Below are 22,728 nucleotides of genomic sequence, written 5' to 3'. Positions count from 1 at the left end.
TCTGGACAAAAGCTAAATACTCAGGGAGAAAAAAAAAATATGAGTGGAAATTGTTGATTCTCAAACCAGCTGTCGAACATTTTAAGAAAAATTACTCCATAATTTTAATTTCCGTCTTTAGTTCTGTAACTGTGTGAGGAAACATGATGGAAAGTACAGCGACCATGAAACCATGGTTTGAACCGTACCACGAGGCAGGCGCACCATTACACCCCGACTCTTTAGAATCAGTTCTAGACCAGTGAAAAGTGGTTCTATATGAAGAACTACGAGGGTAGGCTGAAAAGTTCTAAGGCTCCCCATGAAGGAGTAATGCATTAACTGCATTATAGTGAGCCTTAGAACTTTTCAGCCGACCCTCGTAGTTCCAGCGTGAATCGATTTAATACCAGCCAGAGCAGTTCAGATGAGACTAGTTAGGTTTAGTTTAGACTCAGTGTCTATTAGTTAAAAAAACTGATCTGCTTTAATGTAAACTAAAGAGAAGATGGGAACTAAAGTGGGTATCAACTAAACCAGGTTCGGTTCGCTAAAATTTTGACTTAAACATCTTATTCTGGTTCAGAGTATAAACTGGTTTTGACTCTGCATAAAGTTAGTGGGACCGACTCAGTACAAATACAAAAATGAACTATAATTTGGTTTGGGTCAGTTTAAACCCACTTAGGATCAGTTTAAACCAGTTTGGACAGTAGTACAGATTCTGCATAAACTCCAGCTACCAAACAAACCTGGGCTTCATCCAGTATAAACCAGTTTATGTTCAGTGTAAAACTGTCTGAACCCAGGAGAAATCAGATTCTAATCCAAATACTTTTTCTACAAATCTGAATGGTTAATTGTGTGAGATTTCAGACTATAAAATATCACATAAATGGTGGCAAAATATTAAAACCATTTCACATTTAATGTGTTACTCCGCGCCCTGTCCACGCGCGTTGCTACGCAGATGTCAATAATAGAGCTGTCAGCTGAGAGCGAGAGGTTGCCAACTGCCTTTAAACACAACAAAGAAGAACAGAGCGAGAGAAACTGGACACCGAAAAGGATTAATTTAAGATACCATACGAAAGTATTGTAGCGAGAAGCCTGCATTCACCATTCAACCTACTAAGTTTGCAAAAAGCAGAAGCCATAAAATGTCTTCAAAGACAGGTCAAGATCTGGGATATATCAAGTTGTCAAAAGAAGGCTTTCCTGACCATAGCACAGGATGGGCAATTGTCATCAACCCCCACCACTAACAGGATTTAAGATTCTCTAAAGTGCATTCCTCACATAGCTGCGAATCCCTTATTAGCCCCAAAACCAGATGTTGGCAACTCCTTTCTCATCTAACAAAACAGAAAATATAAAGACATATTTGTCCCCCAAAAGTTCCAGAACTATGTCTTTACAGCAAGATTCCACAGACGAACTGCCCTCAACTTGGAAATCACACTGCAGTTTGTCTGGTTAAAATCGGTGCAACATTAACGGATTTCATGTTTTATGATGAAATCCAAAACCCAGTCCCTTCCAGTCCGTGAACCAAGAGTGACCCCTGTTGGACAAATTGGGGAAGGGCATGTAACTGACTTGTACAGTATTATAAAGTGTAACCACTTTTAAAGAAAATTGTACTTTGTTGTTGTAACCAGGAAAAGAAAAGAACAGTGATCATTTAATCTCACACATGGAATTTATGTATATCCTGCATTTTTGCTCTGATCATAGATTGTAGAAAGTTTATCCAATGTGCTTTTTCATATAATCGTGTTGTGTGATAGTTCTAAGGAAATTGTGTTTACTAGAGTTTTATAATACAGTACTTGCTTGGTTTTTGAGCGGGAAGTTAAGATAGCAGATACTGATTTATTATAAACTGGACAAAGAAACGCAGAGAAAAACTACAGTACTCAGAATTCTTGGGGATGGCGCTTTTAACCCTTTAAAAGCATGCGCCCCCGGGGAATCACTCTCTTACTCTTGCTCTGACTCTTACCCTGCACTTACTCTTCTCTCCTCCTCCGCTGACTCCTGCCTCTTTTTTTGGGTCCCGAGACGCCACCTCGCCGTCCAAATTTTTATGACCCTTTGTCTGCAACCACGTTGCCTAAACTTATTTCTTGCTTGTGTGCGCAACACTAGAAATTACTTTTTCATTTTTCTACAAATAACTTTTTCTCCACTTTTGTCAAGTTAAAAGCACAGGCACATTTAACTTCCTTTTGCGATTTTTCCAATTAAAACCTTTTTCTTCTTGAAATCCACATTCATCTCGTGAACATTTTTCTTACAAAGTTAACTATTTTTGTATTGAATTCTTGATTTGACCTGGCTTCCAAAGACGACGACGAAAGACGAATTTTTGATTTTTGGTGAATAGAGAATAAAGACACTCAAACCTTTATTCTGACGATCCCAGACTACAAGTGCTGCAGAGATAAAAACATCCAGGTCAGCCAAGCCGCGATAGCGATCCGAAGCGCCGCCACAAGTCGGAGCGTAATAACTGAAAAAGCCCCTGGTACCCAACAAAACTGGATGCGGTGACTGACAGAGTCTCTCTGCCAAGGAACCGGAGACAGCTGCGCAGACGGACGGTTCATTGACTGAAAAGTGAGACGGCTCCCAGCATCTGACCGCACGGAGACCATTTGCACAGCGCATCCAAGTAAGACCGGGCTATGGTGTCAGATAAAAACAGAGTGGCTTTATTTAACTCTATCCCCCGTCATTAACAATATCTCCCGCTAATGAATACTAAAGGTAATTCCCTGCTGATTAGGACGAAATTCATTCTTAAATTCCCCCAACTAAACGAAAATTATCTGAACGTCATATAAGAATTGCTCAGGGAACGTCATCATCATCAAATTGCTTGCTGTGATATGTCCTGTTATTTAACTCCTGAGTTAAATAAATGTTTTAAACATGTGAAGTTGTCTGTGGTTTGTATGGTTTTACAGAGGGGGTCGGACTTGACATGTAGAACTTATTACTGTAAGATTAGAGACTGCTTTTAATATTTCCTATTGGCTGACCGTAAATCTGTGATATTATAACCTTGTTATAATATCATTCAGTCATAGGTGGTGCCCCCATTATTCAAGGTAAAATTATCCACAAGTGATAATTTCAAAATATCCTGAAACACACATTCTTCCCGCTACAGTATTGATGTAGATTCTGCTCACAGAATTTCCAATTTGGCATGAAGACACTGTTCCCACAGTAAGCTTTGACGAGCCAACCACACCCTTTGTCTGCGTAACAGTTTTACCAAACTATATTATTATGCGGATTAAGATGTAGCCTTCAGGGGTGGGCACAGATCCGTGCAAACATTGGAATTGGATTACTATGACAATAACCCCCTTGTGTCTGATGATTTGCAGACGTTAATGCTTGATTACTGTTGTAAATATCCGTTTTACCAGCTCCACTAACACACTGCCGGTAAAACTCAATTTGTGACAGTAAAATCCAGTATTAACGTCCGCAAATCATCAGACACAACAGGGTTATTCCCTACCTATAATGCCGCGTTCACACCAGGCACAATCAGACGCCACAAATTCGTATTGGTTGCGTGGCGACACAATATCGCACCACAAACGCGCCAATCCCTCAAAATCAGTTGGAAACCCGTCTTTGGGCCAATTTAAACTGGTTTATGTGAATATAACAGACAGGACGTTAACCAGCATAAACTAGCTTTTGTACGCATTTGTTTCTCAAAATATTCTGGTGCTGGTTTAGCATCAGAAGACCAGTTTAGGTGTAATATAGCATTTTAAGGTCACAATAAACTGGTTTAGTAGAGGAATAAGAGTAGACCCGTTCAAACTGGGTTTTCTTACTGGGTCCCCACAGCCTCTGGCATTGGGTGTGCGTGCTGGTGCAGGCTCCTCCATAGCAGTAGGAGGTACCATTGTCACAGTGCTCACCATCCTGCAGGAAGACATTGGGGGGGCAGTAGGGGGAGGAGCCTGTGCAGAACTCTGGCAGGTCACACTCCCCGAGGGGTTCACGACACACTGAACCCGCCAGCTGCAACTACAGAGGTGGAGGCGGAGCTACACTTACAATTACAAACACATATTAAAAATGAATGCCGGTGCCTCTGTGGGTTTGTCCTACCTTACAATCATGGCAGCAGATGCCATCAGATGAGCACTGAGCTCCAAGAACCAGGCGACAGGTTGAGGCGTTGCAGCAGGGGTCCTCACACTCCTGACCAATCAGAACACAGCCACACACGTGAACACGGCAAACGTGGACTCAGACACACATCCACAGGGAACCTGATCCCAGTCCATACAATTTGCACGATGGCCGGCAAGTACCTGCAGCAGGCCGCAGTCACACTCTTCGCCTTGCTCCACGTGCAGGTTTCCGCACCGCGGTATGCCCACCAACCACTCCGGCTGGGGAACGTTGAACAGACACATGCCGCCACTGTGCAGCAGACTGGCGGACAGGTCTGCAGCACTGCAGCTGCTAAACTGCTGCCCGGGCAGGAACCTGTTGGTCAGAGGGCAACAGGTTCAACTCCTCCAAGTGTTACAGCCAATGAGCAAGGCACATTTTCATATTTGAAGACGCCGGACTGTGAGGTTCTTCTACACTGGGGCGAGGTTCTACTGAACATATGATGTCACCAATCTAGTGTTAATTTTGTCACCTGATTTTTAATTTAGTCTTTTGCCAAATGTGCTTTTGTAGTTTTAGTCACATTTAGTCATTCACATCCCATTTTTATTTAGTCATGTTTTAGTTGATTAAAGTCTGTTCATTTTAGTGTAGTTTTAGTCAGAGGACTGAATGGATTAGATCTTGTTTCAATCAAGACATTTTAGTCTTTTTGATAAAAACTGATTTTTTTTCAGATTACCAATTCAGTCAATACAGTGTTTCATACATCTGAACATCTGAAATACTGAATGTTGTTATTACCTGACAAAAAAACATTTGCTGAATTATTGAAGGTTTGTGGTGTTTCCACCAATAATGTAAATCCACAAAGCTTCCTGTGAGATACAATTAGACGTTGAGTTTTAATGTAAATACACAGTGCTGTAGGGTCCAGGTCATTAGAAATTAAATATTTGTTGGATCTAGTTTTTCTATGTGCATGTTCAAAATTGGATGGAAATTTGTTAAAGCAAAGCAGAACTAAACAAAAATAAATTCAACATTTGTGCAATGAGATGTTCTCTGGCTGCAGCAGAGTGCCCTCCAGATGGAATGGGTCCTGCGGGTACAGCAGGGTGCCCTCCAGAAGGAACAGGTCCACTGGCTGCACCGGGGTGCCCTCCGGAAGGAACAGGGCCTCTGGCTTCAGCGGGGTGCCCTCCAGATGGAACGGGTCCTCTGGCTGCAGCGGGGTGCCCTCCAGATGGAACGGGTCCTGCGGGTGCAGTGGGATGTCCTCTGGATGGAACGGGTCCTCTGGCTGCAGCGGGATGGCCTCCAGATGGAATGGGTCCTGCGACTGCAACGTGGTGCCCTCTGGATGGAACGGGTCCTCTGGCTGGTGCAGGTCCTCTGGTTGTTGGCCTGGGTGGGGAGCTCCTCTGTTGGTTGCTCCTGTGGGACGTGCTTAGTCTGCGGTTGAGTGCAGTGTCCTTGGAAAGATTGGGACTGCTGCCTTGAAGACATGCACTCCATCTTACAGGCTGTGCAGGTCTAGGGTGGGGTGGGGTGCCATATAAACATTTTGCTTCAATGCACACACTCTGGGCATTTTATGTGCAGACGCAGGTTGAGGAGCGGACCAACGTCTGACCGAACCCAGCGCTAAATAACCAGAAAGCGGTTCCACAAACAAAACGATTTTATTTCCCCCTCTAGTGCAATAATTAGTGTACAACATAAATATGTGGTTTGTCTGGTGGAGTGAAGGACGGCGCGCTCTCCAGCGCCCAAAAGAATCAAAGCCACGGCGCTTCTGGACTCAGATTCACCAGCAAACACCCCCCAGGTGGACACGACAAACTGACTCTGTGAAGGATGGAAAAGGTGAGGTAAGTCAACAGAGCTACAGCAAATATCCCTCAGAACGCACACACTATCAGCAACACATTCAGGTCTGAATTTAAGCTTTATGTAAATGAGCAGCTTCTCACAACAGGTGGAGGATCATCAGTCCGTACGCCACGGCAGTGAGAAGCAAACTGCACAATTCTCATCAATGTTCAAATACACTGCATAACAAAATACCAAATTACTATTAACGATCATTCAGACAATAATCACCTCTGATGTGTGCTGACAGCATGTGTCCCTCACCCGTCCTCCTTCACAGGCACGATGTGTCAAACCCTGGCGCGGTCCTCAGCATCTCACAAACGAACGTCACAAGGTCGAGTTCCCGGCAATTCTGCTTGAACCACTCATGGCTTAAATGCAGAACGCCATTTCATTATCTGCTTCAACTGAAAGTCTTTAAGTTTATACGTGAGCATCATCCACAGGTGCAGCTAATAATGCTGATGAGGGTGAAGGACACTTCTGCCAGCACCGTCTCCAACAAAAACCAGTTTGCATACCACCTGGAGAGCAAAGAAAAGAAAACACAAAAACATCCAGCCAAACCCCCCAACACACAACACATTTGTGTGTTTATCCTTTGGATGAGGGCGGGGTAGAAACCCCATCTGGATAGCAGGGCCGACACAACTACCTTTGTGTTTGGGAATGTGGAGGTGGCTTTTTCTGTCACTCTCGATTGACATCGCCACACCTCTTCTCCCTGCCATTCGGGTCATTCGTGCCGGTGTGTATAATGATGTAGCTGGGGGACCCCAGGCGGTCCATCAGTAGATCTATGGCCTGTCTTGTATTGTGGCACTTGAGTTTTTCAACTCTGGTTGGGGAAAGTTTTTTCTCTTCCACATTTCCACATATCTCCCATTTGAGTCCATGAGGAGAACAATTTGTGGGTTTTGTGTTGTTTGTTTCTGTAGGTGTGGTTGTAGTGTTTGCGCTTCTTGGCTTTGCACCTCTGCTGACTGGCTCGGATTGTGGTCTGGGTCCTGTTGTTCCACAGTCTCCCATTTTTTTTTGTTTTCTTTTTGGGGGGGGGGGGCAGTGCTGCGTTCTCACCTTGTTTTGCATCTTTATTACTCTTCTTCAAGCTGCCTCTTCTCCTGCCTTAACATCTCATTATCCCTATGCCTTTTCATCTCAGCCCAGAGCTGGCTCGTCTCCTGCTTTGACATCTCCTGGTTGAAGTGTTTTTACCACAGCCCAGAGTGCAGATGGGGGGGGGGGGGGGGGGGGGGGGGGGGTGCTTTTGTCTTCAATGGTTGTCTTGTCTGCCCAGATTGAAGTCTGATGAGCTTCAGGTCTGATCAGGTCATCACAGACCTGAATAATGAAACGCTGTGATGATTTAAACTTTTAAAGCGCCAGTCGACTACGATCAGGTGTGATCTGAATGAAGTGCTGTGTGATCTGTCAGTGATACAGAGTTACAGCACATTAATCAGGCATGATCACCCTGATCGATCAGGTTGTCTGATGATCACACCGACAGTGACACCGACAGACGGCGCTTCAGCTGAGAAACGTACCTGGAGCAGAAAAACCACAGAAGGACTTGCTTTAAAATGCTTCCTTTCCAGCCACAAATTAAAGTATTTTCTGAGGTCATTTTCAAAAATCAGGAGCTTTATGTGGATTCATGTCCATCTGTGATGCTGAATTGGATTAAAATGAACAGGTCAGATTTACTCCGTGTGTGAATGAAACAGTCTGTCTGCATGAGGACGCAGCTTTCAGCCAATAAATGGACAGCATTAATGGTTGTATTTACAATTATGTGGCCAAGTGGTTAATGCGCTTGGTTTCACTTCAGAAGGCTCCGGGTTCAAATCCCACCCCTGCCACATTTCTCCATGTAATGTGGAGTTGCGTCAGGAAGGGCATCCGGCGTAAAACCTGTGCCAATTCAACATGCAGATCCACCTTGGATTTGCTGTGGCGACCCCGAGTGCAAACAAGGGAGCAGCCGAAGGGACTTACTAGTAAATTACAAGAAACGTGTGCCAACAATCACATAACTTACCTACAACTTATGTCCCGCATGTGTCGTACGTATGAGTCACACGCTGGCATACCTTGAAAATTTTCAGCATGCCCAAAATTTTTCAAAGAGCTCAGCTTATCGGGACATACATCAGCGAGCTTCAGTGTCTTATTAGACTTCTACCAGCGTTTTTTAATACGGTTGGCATACGCTGGCTAAAGGTGTGACAGGGCCTTTGTTCAGATAGTGAAAGGGCCTCTGTGGTGGGGGGTTGGTTTTGATCGGGTTGGTGAGGAGCCACATTTGCAGTCGGGTTCCTCGGGTTTCAGATAGGGAGGTGTCTGCAGCCAGGCTGGACCGGACTTATATGTCACACCCATTCAGGAACAGATTACGCAGGAGTGTTATTCAGCCAGTTGGTTTTTCAGATCATCATCTCATCACCACAGAAATATTCCACTCACACACTTAGAGGTTCAACACTTACCGGAAATTCAACACCAAACTTTTGACAGACAGGGCGTTTTGTGATTTATTTTAATCTTTTTGGGGTTTCTGGAGGGGTAGGAAGGGGACATACGGAACAGTGAGTCAGTGGTGGGAGGCTGGTAAAACTCAGATTTGGGTTTTGTGTCAACAATACACTTCCCATTCTACAGCTAGGGTCAAGGCAGCCATGGCAACACTCAAGAAGGACATTATGGACATTCAGGCCAACCTACATACAGCTGCGGCTCCCGACAAGCGTGGTCTGCTGCAGGGAAAGGGGGCAGAACTGGATGCCCTGTTACAGGAGAGGGTGAAAGGGGTAATGGGGAGGGCTCGTTCTGCAAACATCAAGGACATGGATGCACCCAGTTCCTTCTTCTTCAATCTGGAGAAGAGGACATCTCATCAGAAGGTGATGACCTGTCTACGCCTTCCTGATGGATGGGTGACGAGTGATTCAGCAGAGATGCAGACACATGCTATGGACTTCTACTCCACTCTCTATGGTGTTGAGGACTGTGACAGGACATCTGGGAGATCTTCCCCAGCTGGTGGCCTCAGAGCGAGAGGCCTTGGACTCCCCCATCACTCTGGATGAGTTGACAATGGCGGTGTGGCAGATGGCATCTGGGAAAGCTCCAGGGACCAGTGGACTGCCAGTGGATTTTTATGTACAGTTCTGGGGCTTTCTCTGCGCTGATCTTCTGGAGGTGTTGCGGGAGAGCATTGCGGCAGGCTGTTTGCCCACTTCTTGCCACTGTGCTGTTCTGTTACTCCTGCCAAAGAAAAGGGATCTTACTCTGCTGTTGAACTGGAGACCAGTTGCACTTCTCTGTGCGGATGTTTAACTCTTTTCTAGGGTACTGGCGAACAGGTTAGAAGGTGTCCTGGACTCCACTGTTCACAAGGACCAGTCCTATTGTGTTCTCGATAGGGCTGTTATGGACAACCTTTGTTTGATGAGGGATCTGTGTGATTTGTATAATTCTGGTGCTTTGGTTTGCAGGTTTGTGTCACTTGATCAGGAGAAAGCTTTTGACTGGGTTCATCACAGGTTGTTTTCCACCTTGAGGGCGTTTGGTTTTGGTGAAGGGTTTATTTAACTTGTTCGGGTTTTGTATATCGGGGCTTCTTGTTTGGTTACGGTTGAGGGAAGGCTGAGTTGCCCAGTCCCAGTAACACGGGGTATTAGACAGGGCTGACCCATCTCAGGTCAGCTGTATTCTTTGGCCATTGAGCCACTCTTGTGTTGTATTATCTCTTGCTTGCCTCTACTGGTGGTTGGCTCTCACTGCGGTATTGTATCACTTCCTGTTCCGGAGCACAGCAGTGTTTTGCTGTATCTGTTAGCTGTTTAATCTGCGCAGTTAGATTGATCTAGTTAACTAGATAACGATTTGTTTCACAGTGTAATCTTCACGTGCCTTAACTAAAGCACTCCCTCTGCTGAATCACCTCTAAATTATTTACACATTATTCACTTTGTGTGTTTTTAGGAATCCGCTAGCTTAGCGCAGCTACTAGCTCTTAGCCGGTTTAGCATGGCGGCTTCTCCTGTCTCTCCCGCACTTTTCTGCTCTGGGTGTGAAATGTTTAGTTATTCCTCGGCCTCCTTTAGCAGTAATGATACTTGTAATAAGTGTAGCTTATTCGTAGCTTTGGAGGCCAGGCTGGGCGAATTGGAGACTCGGCTCCGCACCGTGGAAAATTCTACAGCTAGCCAGGCCCCTGTAGTCGGTGCGGACCAAGGTAGCTTAGCTGCCGTTAGTTTCCCTCTGGCAGATCCCGAGCAGCCGGGAAAGCAGGCCGACTGGGTGACTGTGAGGAGGAAGCGTAGTCCTAAACAGAAGCCCCCTGTACACCGCCAACCCGTTCACATTTCTAACCGTTTTTCCCCACTTGACGACACACCCGCCGAGGATCAAACTCTGGTTATTGGCGACTCTGTTTTGAGAAATGTGACGTTAGCGACACCACCAACCATAGTCTCTTCCGGGGGCCAGAGCAGGCGACATTGAAGGAAATTTGAAACTGCTGGCTAAGGCTAAGCGTAAATTTGGTAAGATTGTAATTCACATCGGCAGTAATGACACCCGGTTACGCCAATCGGAGGTCACTAAAATTAACATTGAATCGGTGTGTAACTTTGCAAAAACAATGTCGGACTCTGTAGTTTTCTCTGGGCCCCTCCCTAATCGGACCGGGAGTGACATGTTCAGCCGCATGTTCTCCTTGAATTGCTGGCTGTCTGAGTGGTGTCCAAAAAATGAGGTGGGCTTCATAGATAATTGGCAAAGCTTCTGGGGAAAACCTGGTCTTGTTAGGAGAGACGGCATCCATCCCACTTTGGATGGAGCAGCTCTCATTTCTAGAAATCTGGCCAATTTTCTTAAATCCTCCAAACCGTGACTATCCAGGGTTGGGACCAGGAAGCAGACTTGTAGTCTTACACACCTCTCTGCAGCTTCTCTCCCCCTGCCATCCCCTCATTACCCCATCCCTGTAGAGACGGTGCCTGCTCCCAGACCACCAATAACCAGCAAAAATCTATTTAAGCATAAAAATTCAAAAAGAAAAAATAATATAGCACCTTCAACTGCACCACAGACTAAAACAGTTAAATGTGGTCTATTAAACATTAGATCTCTCTCTTCTAAGTCCCTGTTAGTAAATGATATAATAATTGATCAACATATTGAGTTATTCTGCCTTACAGAAACCTGGTTACAGCAGGATGAATGTGTTAGTTTAAATGAGTCAACACCCCCGAGTCACACTAACTGCCAGAATGCTCGTAGTACGGGCCGAGGCGAAGGATTAGCAGCAATCTTCCATTCCAGCTTATTAATTAATCAAAAACCTAGACAGAGCTTTAATTCATTTGAAAGCTTGTATCTTAGTCTTGTCCATCCAAATTGGAAGTCCCAAAAACCAGTTTTATTTGTTATTATCTATCGTCCACCTGGTCGTTACTGTGAGTTTCTCTGTGAATTTTCAGACCTTTTGTCTGACTTAGTGCTTAGCTCAGATAAGATAATTATAGTGGGCGATTTTAACATCCACACAGATGCTGAGAATGACAGCCTCAACACTGCATTTAATCTATTATTAGACTCTATCGGCTTTGCTCAAAAAGTAAATGAGTCCACCCACCACTTTAATCATATTTTAGATCTTGTTCTGACTTATGGTATGGAAATAGAAGACTTAACAGTATTCCCTGAAAACTCCCTTTTGTCTGATCATTTTTTAATAACATTTACATTTACCCTGTTGGACTACCCTGCAGTGGGGAATAAGTTTCATTACACTAGAAGTCTTTCAGAAAGCGCTGTAACTAGGTGTAAGGATATGATTCCTTCTTTATGTTCTCTAATGTCATATACCAACACAGAGCAGAGTAGCTACCTAAACTCTGTAAGGGAGTTAGAGTATCTTGTCAATAGTTTTACATCCTCATTGAAGACAACTTTGGATGCTGTAGCTCCTCTGAAAAAGAGAGCTTTAAATCAGAAGTGTCTGACTCCGTGGTATAACTCACAAACTCGTAGCTTAAAGCAGATAACCCGTAAGTTGGAGAGGAAATGGCGTCTCACTAATTTAGAAGATCTTCACTTAGCCTGGAAAAAGAGTCTGTTGCTCTATAAGAAAGCCCTTCGTGAAGCTAGGACATCTTTCTACTCATCACTAATTGAAGAAAATAAGAACAACCCCAGGTTTCTTTTCAGCACTGTAGCCAGGCTGACAAAGAGTCAGAGCTCTATTGAGCTGAGTATTCCATTAACTTTAACTAGTAATGACTTCATGACTTTCTTTGCTAACAAAATTTTGACTATTAGAGAAAAAATTACTCATAACCATCCCAAAGATGTATCGTTATCTTTGGCTGCTTTCAGTGATGCCGGTATTTGGTTAGACTCTTTCTCTCCGATTGTTCTGTCTGAGTTATTTTCATTAGTTACTTCATCCAAACCATCAACATGCTTATTAGACCCCATTCCTGCCAGGCTGCTCAAGGAAGTCCTACCATTATTTAATGCTTCAATCTTAAATATGATCAATCTATCTTTGTTAGTTGGTTATGTACCACAGGCCTTTAAGGTGGCAGTAATTAAACCATTACTTAAAAAGCCATCACTTGACCCAGCTATCTTAGCTAATTATAGGCCAATCTCCAACCTTCCTTTTCTCTCAAAGATTCTTGAGAGGGTAGTTGTAAAACAGCTAACTGATCACCTGCAGAGGAATGGTCTATTTGAAGAGTTTCAGTCAGGTTTTAGAATTCATCATAGTACAGAAACAGCATTAGTGAAGGTTACAAATGATCTTCTTATGGCTTCGGACAGTGGACTTATCTCTGTGCTTGTTCTGTTGGACCTCAGTGCTGCTTTTGATACTGTTGACCATAAAATTTTATTACAGAGATTAGAGCATGTCATAGGTATTAAAGGCATTGCGCTGCGGTGGTTTGAATCATATTTGTCTAATAGATTACAGTTTGTTCATGTAAATGGGGAATCTTCTTCACAGACTAAAGTTAATTATGGAGTTCCACAAGGTTCTGTGCTAGGACCAATTTTATTCACTTTATACATGCTTCCCTTGGGCAGTATTATTAGACGGTATTGCTTAAATTTTCATTGTTACGCAGATGATACCCAGCTTTATCTATCCATGAAGCCAGAGGATACGCACCAATTAGCTAAACTGCAGGATTGTCTTACAGACATAAAGACATGGATGACCTCTAATTTCCTGCTTTTAAACTCAGATAAAACTGAAGTTATTGTACTTGGCCCCACAAATCTTAGAAGCATGGTGTCTAACCAGATCGTTACTCTGGATGGCATTTCCCTGATCTCTAGTAATACTGTGAGAAATCTTGGAGTTAGTTTTGATCAGGATATGTCATTCAAAGCGCATATTAAACAAATATGTAGGACTGCCTTTTTGCATTTACGCAATATCTCTAAAATCAGAAAGGTCTTGTCTCAGAGTGATGCTGAAAAACTAATTCATGCATTTGTTTCCTCTAGGCTGGACTATTGTAATTCATTATTATCAGGTTGTCCTAAAAGTTCCCTAAAAAGCCTTCAGTTGGTTCAGAATGCTGCAGCTAGAGTACTGACGGGGACTAGCAGGAGAGAGCATATCTCACCCGTGTTGGCCTCCCTTCATTGGCTTCCTGTTAATGCTAGAATAGAATTTAAAATTCTTCTTCTTACTTATAAGGTTTTGAATAATCAGGTCCCATCTTATCTTAGGGACCTCATAGTACCATATTACCCCATTAGAGCGCTTCGCTCTCAGACTGCGGGCTTACTTGTAGTTCCTAGGGTTTGTAAGAGTAGAATGGGAGGCAGAGCCTTCAGCTTTCAGGCTCCTCTCCTGTGGAACCAGCTCCCAATTCAGATCAGGGAGACAGATACCCTCTCTACTTTTAAGATTAGGCTTAAAACTTTCCTTTTCGCTAAGGCTTATAGTTAGGGCTGGATCGGGTGACCCTGGACCATCCCTTGGTTATGTTGCTTTAGACGTAGACTGTGTTTCATAATTATTGTATGGCCTTGCCTTGCAATGTGGAGCGCCTTGGGGCAACTGTTTGTTGTGATTTGGCGCTATACAAGAAAAAAGTTGATTGATTGATTGATTAACAGTATTCCCTGAAAACTCCCTTCTGTCTGATCATTTCTTAATAACATTTACATTTACTCTGATGGACTACCCAGCAGTGGGGAATAAGTTTCATTACACTAGAAGTCTTTCTGAAAGCACTGTAACTAGGTTTAAGGATATGATTCCTTCTTTATGTTCTCTAATGCCATATACCAACACAGTGCAGAGTAGCTACCTAAACTCTGTAAGTGAGATAGAGTATCTCATCAATAGTTTTACATCCTCATTGAAGACAACTTTGGATGCTGTAGCTCCTCTGAAAAAGAGAGCTTTAAATCAGAAGTGCCTGACTCTGTGGTATAACTCACAAACTCACAACTTAAAGCAGATAACCCGTAAGTTGGAGAGGAAATGGCGTCTCACTAATTTAGAAGATCTTCACTTAGCCTGGAAAAAGAGTCTGTTGCTCTATAAAAAGCCCTCCGTAAAGCTAGGACATCTTACTACTCATCACTAATTGAAGAAAATAAGAACCCCAGGTTTCTTTTCAGCACTGTAGCCAGGCTGACAAAGAGTCAGAGCTCTATTGAGCCGAGTATTCCTTTAACTTTAACTAGTAATGACTTCATGACTTTCTTTGCTAATAAAATTTTAACTATTAGAGAAAAAATTACTCATAACCATCCCAAAGACGTATCGTTATCTTTGGCTGCTTTCAGTGATGCCGGTATTTGGTTAGACTCTTTCTCTCAGATTGTTCTGAGTTATTTTCATTAGTTACTTCATCCAAACCATCAACATGTCTATTAGACCCCATTCCTACCAGGCTGCTCAAGGAAGCCCTACCATTATTTAATGCTTCGATCTTAAATATGATCAATCTATCTTTATTAGTTGGCTGTGTACCACAGGCTTTTAAGGTGGCAGTAATTAAACCATTACTTAAAAAGCCATCACTTGACCCAGCTATCTTAGCTAATTATAGGCAATCTCCAACCTTCCTTTTCTCTCAAAAATTCTTGAAAGGGTAGTTGTAAAACAGCTAACTGATCATCTGCAGAGGAATGGTCTATTTGAAGAGTTTCAGTCAGGTTTTAGAATTCATCATAGTACAGAAACAGCATTAGTGAAGGTTACAAATGATCTTATCTCTGTGCTTGTTCTGTTAGACCTCAGTGCTGCTTTTGATACTGTTGACCATAAAATTTTATTACAGAGATTAGAGCATGCCATAGGTATTAAAGGCACTGCGCTGCAGTGGTTTGAATCATATTTATCTAATAGATTACAATTTGTTCATGTAAATGGGGAATCTTCTTCACAGACTAAGGTTAATTATGGAGTTCCACAAGGTTCTGTGCTGGGACCAATTTTATTCACTTTATACATGCTTCCCTTAGGCAGTATTATTAGACGGCATTGCTTAAATTTTCATTGTTACGCAGATGATACCCAGCTTTATCTATCCATGAAGCCAGAGGACACACACCAATTAGCTAAACTGCAGGATTGTCTTACAGACATAAAGACATGGATGACCTCTAATTTCCTGCTTTTAAACTCAGATAAAACTGAAGTTATTGTACTTGGCCCCACAAATCTTAGAAACATGGTGTCTAACCAGATCCTTACTGTGGATGGCATTACCCTGACCTCTAGTAATACTGTGAGAAATCTTGGAGTCATTTTTGATCAGGATATGTCATTCAATGCGCATATTAAACAAATATGTAGGACTGCATTTTTGCATTTACGCAATATCTCTAAAATTAGAAAGGTCTTGTCTCAGAGTGATGCTGAAAAACTTCTTCCTGTTAAAAGGGAATTTTTCCTTTCCACTGTCGCCAAGTGCTTGCTCACAGGGGGTCGTTTTGACCGTTGGGGTTTTTACGTAATTATTGTATGGCCTTGCCTTACAATATAAAGCACCTTGGGGCAACTGTTTGTTGTGATTTGGCGCTATATAAATAAAATTGATTAAATTGATTGATATTAGGGCCAAGCTGTCTGGCCTTGTTTTGTCAGGTTTTCAACTGTCTTCTCCACTGGTGCTCTCTGCTTACACGGATGACATCACTGTTTTTGTCACAACTCAGGCGGCTGTTGATGGGTTATGTTAATAAATTACTTATAATATTATTCATTTCAGACTCTCTAAAAGCCATGTTAATACATTGTTGCATTTCTGCTGGGGTTATGTGAGTTTAAGAGCGATGACTGTCAGCAAGTTTGCACTGGGTCAATATGTTCTTGATATCTGCACAGTAAGTTTCTGTACTTTTGTCCACACCAAAAGTATATGTTGTAAAAGCTTAGCACCTTTCATTATCTTGTTATCATGCAAAAAGACAGAAACAGCAGGCAGCGGTTCCACTAACACAAGGTCCTGCTTTCATGTCATTAAAGTTTGACCTAGTTAGCCACATGGCCTAAACATGACATTTTTTGATGATGTAAGCACACACACGGGAGGATCGCGCCTTTATCAATGATGTTAATTGAAGTATCATTTCAAGTTGACCTGAATTGGAAACCGTGCAGAGGAGGCCCAAAGGAAGCTGATAAGGATGTTAAGGAGATTTTGCCTATCAAAGGAGAACAAAGGTGAGAGGACAGCGCAGTGGGTGGACCGTGGGAGAAGATCAGTGCTGGACCGTGAAGATGGATGGGACTCTGACCAATCAACAGAGAGCAGATTCTGATTATAAAAATGTAGTGTAGTCAGAGAGTACAAACTGTGTGTCCTCCCTCCACCACGGGACCTTGTTGAGCAGTTGTAGGGGTTACTAGTGGACTTTTCCTGGTCAGGCCATCAATGGATCAGGGCCCCCGTGCTGTATATGCCTCTTCATGAAGGAGGACAGGGGCTGGTGGACATTTCTGCTCGGGTGTTGACCTTCAGGTTGCAGGCTGCTCAGTGACCATTGTACACCTCTGGACTGAGCTGGCAGGATATGGCACGTGTCCTGTTGAAGAAGGAAGCAGGCCTTGGGTATGACAAACACCTTTTTCTCCTACTTCGTTGGGATGTCATCGGGCCGCATACCTCTGCTTTTTACCGGTCAGTTCTCCAGGCATGGCAGGTCCTCGCTGTGCACAGGGACAATGTAGGCACACCTGGGAAGTGGCTGTCTGAAGAGCATCTTTTCCTCAATGACTTTGTTAGCTCACCCGGGTTGTCATCTGCCACTCTGCGGAGGCGGGGTGCACCAAACTGGGCCATCTACTGCGCACATCTGTTGTGAGGTTGGCGGAGTCAGCGGGAGTTTAGTCCTCCAGGATGCTGCTCAGGGTGGTGGAGGAGGTTTGTGCTTCCCTGCCAGAGCCCCACAGAGTGTTTGCTGAGAACCGTACTCTGTCTGACCAGTGGGATGATGAATGTGAGTACATCTTCCCTCTCTGACTGGCTTGCCTGCAGTGGGGGCGTGGCAGGAGGAGTAGGGGGCTCTCCTGTCTTTCAGGACACCTGCTTTTGGAGAGTTTGAGAGTATCAGCAAGAAAACTCTCTATTACACCTGTGTCAAAGTGTCACACTTACGCTCTTTGGCAGGGTTGACAGCGTTGAAGTGGTCCAAGTTTTTTGCCTCCTTTGGGGTGCTGTTGAAGCCTGTACAAACCCGCAGTCGACAAACGCACGGGGGACCTTCAGTGGAGGACTGTACACGGGCTTGTGGCTACAAACGGGTATCTGGCACACCTGGATCCATGGCTGGACGAGGTTTGTCCTTTTTATCCACTTAGGGAAACTGTTCACCATGTTTTTGCACAGTGTCACTGGTTGTCAGGGCTGTTTGGCTTGTTGGGGAGGTGGTTTCATGGGCTTGGTTTGTTGTTCACTCTGGACTTATTTTTTGTCTAAAATATCGTGCGCAATCCAGGAAATTGAATGTTTTAATTAACCTGCTTTGTGTACTCGCCAAGTTGGCCATCTGGAAGACTCTGAAGAACTGTGTCTTAGCTCAGGGGTCAGTGGACCCTGAGTTTATGCTGAAGGGACTCTTGGCAGCCCGGATCAGAGTGGACTTCCAGTTTTATGTCTTTACTGATAACGTGGGCACCTTCAGATATACATAGCGCATAAATAACGATTTCTCATCTGTGCAAAATGAGAGCTTGGTACTCCATTTCTGACGCCCGTCAGCGGAGTCCATGTTGGTGGATGCAGACATAAAAAAAAAAAAAACATCATGATGGAAGTGATGTAACTCAATTGTTGTGAATAAAGCTGTGTTTTAAATTGTTTGTCTGTCCGTCTGTCTCTCTCTCTCTGATGCAGTGGAGTTGTTCGAGTGAGGAAACATGACTTGATGCTTCCAGAGCAGCAAACTGCTCAAATGCAGCATATTTAAGTTGAGACTTCTGCTCGGCTCAGAACTCTGTGGAAATGTGACGTCATCTGTCCATAAGCACCCCAACTCCATGGGAGACTGACGCATTGGCCAACAGACAAAATATTTAAATACGTAACTCATCCTTTTGCTCTGTCAATCATTCGTGTGAGTGGGGCTTTTAGGTTTTTCGTTAGTATGAAAAATAGTTAACTTTCTGGAGGCTGTTGTCCACTAGTGGTCTTTACAGATCTATGTTCAACCTCAGGATGACTGAATGTGTGGACGTCCCGCGCATTCTCAAATGTGTCCGCGACACATTTTTTATGTTGTGTCCAGTCTTGATGATTTTCGTCAGGACGGCGTCAGCGTGAACTCTGTTGAATGCAACACATTTTCAAGGAGTAAGAGTTTGTGGACAAAAATGGAGAGAGATTTATTATACATTTATTATAGTAAGTAAGTAAGTAAGATTTATTTATATAGCACCTTTCAAGATAGAAATCACAAAGTGTTTCACATAAGAACAAAGAAATAAAAAGCAGCAGAAACATAAAACCGTAAAAACTAGGTAAAAGCCAGCCTATACAAAAGGGTCTTTAGCTTCACTTTAAATGTTTCAACAGAGGCCACGGAGCGTAGGTCCAAAGGCAGTGCATTCCACATTTTAGTGCCACCACCTCGAAAGCACAGTCTCCCCTGGTCTTCAGTCTTGTCCTAGGCACAACCAATAGGCCCAGGTCCGAAGACCTCAGAGACCTGCTTGTCACATATGGATGTAATAGCTCGGTGATATAAGCTGGCATTTGACCATGCAGAGCTCTAAAAGTCAGTACTAGAATTTTAAATTGGAGTCTGAAATGGATGGGGAGCCAGTGCAAGGAGGAGAGGATTGGGGTTATATGTGACCTCTTTGATGACCTCGTCAGCAGCCTTGCAGCCGCATTCTGAACCGTTTGTAAGCGGTCCAAAGAGGACTTGCTAAGGCTAAAAAATAGTGAGTTACAGTAATCCAAACGTGATGACACAAATGCATGAATGATCATCTCCATCTCCGCCCGAGACACAATGCTGCGCAGACGGGCAATATTGCGCAAATGGAAAAAACAAGACTGTGCCAGGCGGGTAACATACGCGTCAAAATTGAGGGAGTGATCGAACGTAACACCCAAGTTCCTCACTGCTGAGCGAACAAAAGGGGCCAGAGGACCAAGATTCCCAACCACAGTGGGAACAAACTCGTCAGGGGCACAAACAAGGACCTCAGTTTTTGCTATATTTAAGGACAAATAGTTGGCCGCCATCCAGTCACCAATAACATCAACACAGCTCTGAAGAGCAGATACCCTAGAGACTGTTTGAGGAGTGAATGAAATATACAGCTGGATGTCATCCACATAACAGTGGTAGGAGACATCTTTAAAACTGCTCAAGACATGACCAAGTGGGAGCAAATATAGAGCAAACAATATAGGTCCCAGAACAGAACCTTGAGGCACACCACAGGATAGCATGGCAGAGGAGGACATAAATTTACCAGCAGCAACAGCGAAAGTCCTGTGTGAAAGATAAAACAAAAACCAGTCCAGAGCAGACCCAGAAATGCCCACCCAAGTCCTTAGTCTCTCAACTAAAACTCCATGATCCACCGTGTCAAAAGCTGCAGAGAGATCTAAAAGGACAGGTACAGAATATTCACCTGCATCTCTGTGGATTAAAATATCGTTTGAAAGGCAGTATCGTGAGAAGGGCAGTTTCTGTAGAGTGCAAGTGATGGAACCCAGACTGGAATTTATCAAGAATATTATGTTCAGCTAAAACCTCATTAAGCTGTTTGGCCACCACTTTCTCTAAGACTTTGGAAATAAAACGCAACTTTGAAATTGGTCTAAAATTTTGAAGGAGTGAAGGATCAGCATTAGGCTTTTTTAAAAGAGGGTGAATAATTGCCTGTTTAAAATACTGAGGGATATCCACATCAAAATGTCAAGTGAAGTCTCCTCTACAAAAGTATCCACTTCAATCACATATCAACTAACCACAGCTGAAACGCCAAGCAAATAAAGACATAAATCGGAATTCATTTTTTGGGGGGGGGAAAAAAAAAAACCTCATTTACTCCTACCAAGTATTATTTACTTTCAACTTTTTTGCATCCACAACATCCCCTAGGACCTGTCTTTTAGCTGATCCAAACGTTTGCATTTTTGACCTTGTACAAGCTGAGAAATAAATCATAATGTATGGGTATGTGATTTTGGTGAAATAGGCTCGAGGGTTTAAGGGGCTAAGACAACACTAATCTCAGCTTCGATCCTACTAAGTGTATGAAGACGACCCCGGGAGGTCTACATTTCCACAGCGACCCAGGTTGTCCATCCCTGGTCCAGGCTTCCACAGAGCATTACCAAACCCGTGTGAGGGTCCACTGTGCCGACGGTTTTACCAACATGGTCAACATTTCCATCCAGTTCTACACCAATAAAAGATTCCACTAAACTGGCCTGAGACTTTGTAGACGTCTACTGCCACAGTTGAAGGTTCTGCTGCGTTTACCTCTGGAATACTCTCAACCATCAGGAGCAGGCCAGAAAAATGTTCCAGCATCTTAGAAACAGTTTGACTGATGTGAAAGATGCCCCCTACTGAATACAAGTTCTGGACTAAAGGTTGTGGTGACCCTGAAAAGAATTCAGCAGAGCTCAACGGTACCAGTACGGTGCATGAGAGGTGGTTCTCACGATCCACTGACTGACACCACCGCGGCTAAACATTCTGGTACTGACCCAGTTGAGGGCTCCATGATGCACCCTCCGAGCCGTGGTTCATTCTGACAGAAGCAGTGGCGCTCAGCAGTGTCGTGGCTCATTCCAAGGTTGTGACCAAGCGCATGAGCAACAGTTGAAGCCACGCCCAAAATACTGACCAGATGATCCTGGGGGGGGAGATGGAAAGGAAGCGAGCGAGAGTTTAAAAAAAAAAAAAAAAAAATGTGCTTTCTGAGGCATTTCAGTTTTCATACTAAAACTATTCATCGGGTCTGACCAGTAAATAGACAGTCGACCCGGGGAAAACTTTTGATAAGACTGAGATGACCATGGGCCTTGGTGGAGATGTGTCCTCCAGTGAGTGGTGATCTCATTATGTAAACGTGACACTTGAAATGAGTAACATTGGTTCGTTTTCCATTCAAAAACCTGGAGTCCTCTTACAATCAGCACTTCTGCTCATTCTACAAACATCTTCAAACTCACCACGCTGACTCCTCCTGACTGGTCTCTGGAGCACATGGACGACTGGGACGCCATTCCCACTGTGGTCCCATCAAAGGATCCGCCCCTGAAAAGAAAAAAAAAAAAAAAAAAAAAAAAGAACACAGCCTCAATGCTGTCACCAGTTTAGGGCGACAACGTCACCGGACAATTTTATTTTCAAAGAACATTTCGTTCCTCATGAGGAACCTAAATGTGAGAAACATGAGGTCAGAGGAATGAAGAACACAAAACACACAGACGCAGCTTTAAAAAAGTCTCTGCAGGAGAATGAAGGTCCAAGTCTTTAGGGACCTGTTGGTTCCTGGTTGGTTGTCAGACCTGGACTCTAACCAGTGGCCTAAGGTGAGGACTGGATGTCTCTGGTACCAGGTCCTTTTTGATGGATCTTTGGGTCCCACTGAATTGACTTTTGTGTCAAACGAGCGGTTACTTAGTGAGACTCAGACAATGTGTAGTACTTCTTGCATTTTGAGGATGTGGTCTGTTTCTCTGCATAATCCAGCCTGCAGGTGCTCTGGTACCTCAGTGTTTGGAGCCCCACCAGTGAGAGAAGCTCAAGGACCCACCCACATTCCACCCCACTGAGAATGATGGTTGGCTACTTTAGGGAGGTGGGGGTGGACTGTTGGTTTTTCTGGGATCTTCACCATGCAGGACCAAAGGCGGTTCAGTTTTGTGATGCATGAGGTGACATCCAACACCAGTCCAAGCTGAGGGAACATCTGGATGCAGATGCAGTTCATAAATCTGTCCTGTCAGTTTATACGAGTCTCTGGTTTTCATGCAGCCACAGTCATGACTGGGCTCGGGTCAATCTATTTCATAGTGTACCAGTCCGCATATCAGATATGGTGGTCTCCCTAGGGAGGTCTTCCAGGCATGTCCAACTGGGAGGAGAACCCCCCCAGGAAAGACCCAGGACCCACATGTTGGAAGGATGATCATTCCCAGCTGGATTGGGAATGCCTTGAATATCAGAGCTGCTCATGCACACTGGCATCGT

At 43.9% G+C, this 22,728-nt stretch overlaps 1 protein-coding gene and 1 long non-coding RNA gene across 5 annotated transcripts in view; both read right to left on the bottom strand.

The window, feature by feature from the left end:
- Nucleotides 1-22,728, bottom strand: part of adam15 (ADAM metallopeptidase domain 15) — an 84,205-nt gene that overhangs the window by 38,985 nt on the left and 22,492 nt on the right. For all 4 annotated transcript variants that reach the window (XM_034165398.1, XM_034165399.1, XM_034165401.1 and 1 more), the window contains exons 10-14: nt 21,705-21,789; nt 21,237-21,385; nt 4,332-4,509; nt 4,126-4,218; nt 3,846-4,041 (exon numbers count right to left, since the gene is read on the bottom strand). In XM_034165398.1, the coding sequence (XP_034021289.1) occupies nt 3,846-4,041; nt 4,126-4,218; nt 4,332-4,509; nt 21,237-21,385; nt 21,705-21,789 (701 nt within the window). The remainder of the gene's footprint in view (nt 1-3,845; nt 4,042-4,125; nt 4,219-4,331; nt 4,510-21,236; nt 21,386-21,704; nt 21,790-22,728) is intronic.
- On the bottom strand, nt 16,923-17,667 carry LOC117505868. The gene is made up of 2 exons (XR_004559289.1): nt 17,169-17,667; nt 16,923-17,088 (listed from the first exon to the last, which is right to left on the bottom strand). It is a non-coding gene; the product is annotated as an uncharacterized LOC117505868 (long non-coding RNA).

This window comes from Thalassophryne amazonica, unplaced genomic scaffold (assembly GCF_902500255.1).
Source record: "Thalassophryne amazonica unplaced genomic scaffold, fThaAma1.1, whole genome shotgun sequence".
Lineage (NCBI taxonomy): Eukaryota > Metazoa > Chordata > Actinopteri > Batrachoidiformes > Batrachoididae > Thalassophryne > Thalassophryne amazonica.
This window is presented reverse-complemented; position numbering and strand designations above follow the sequence as displayed.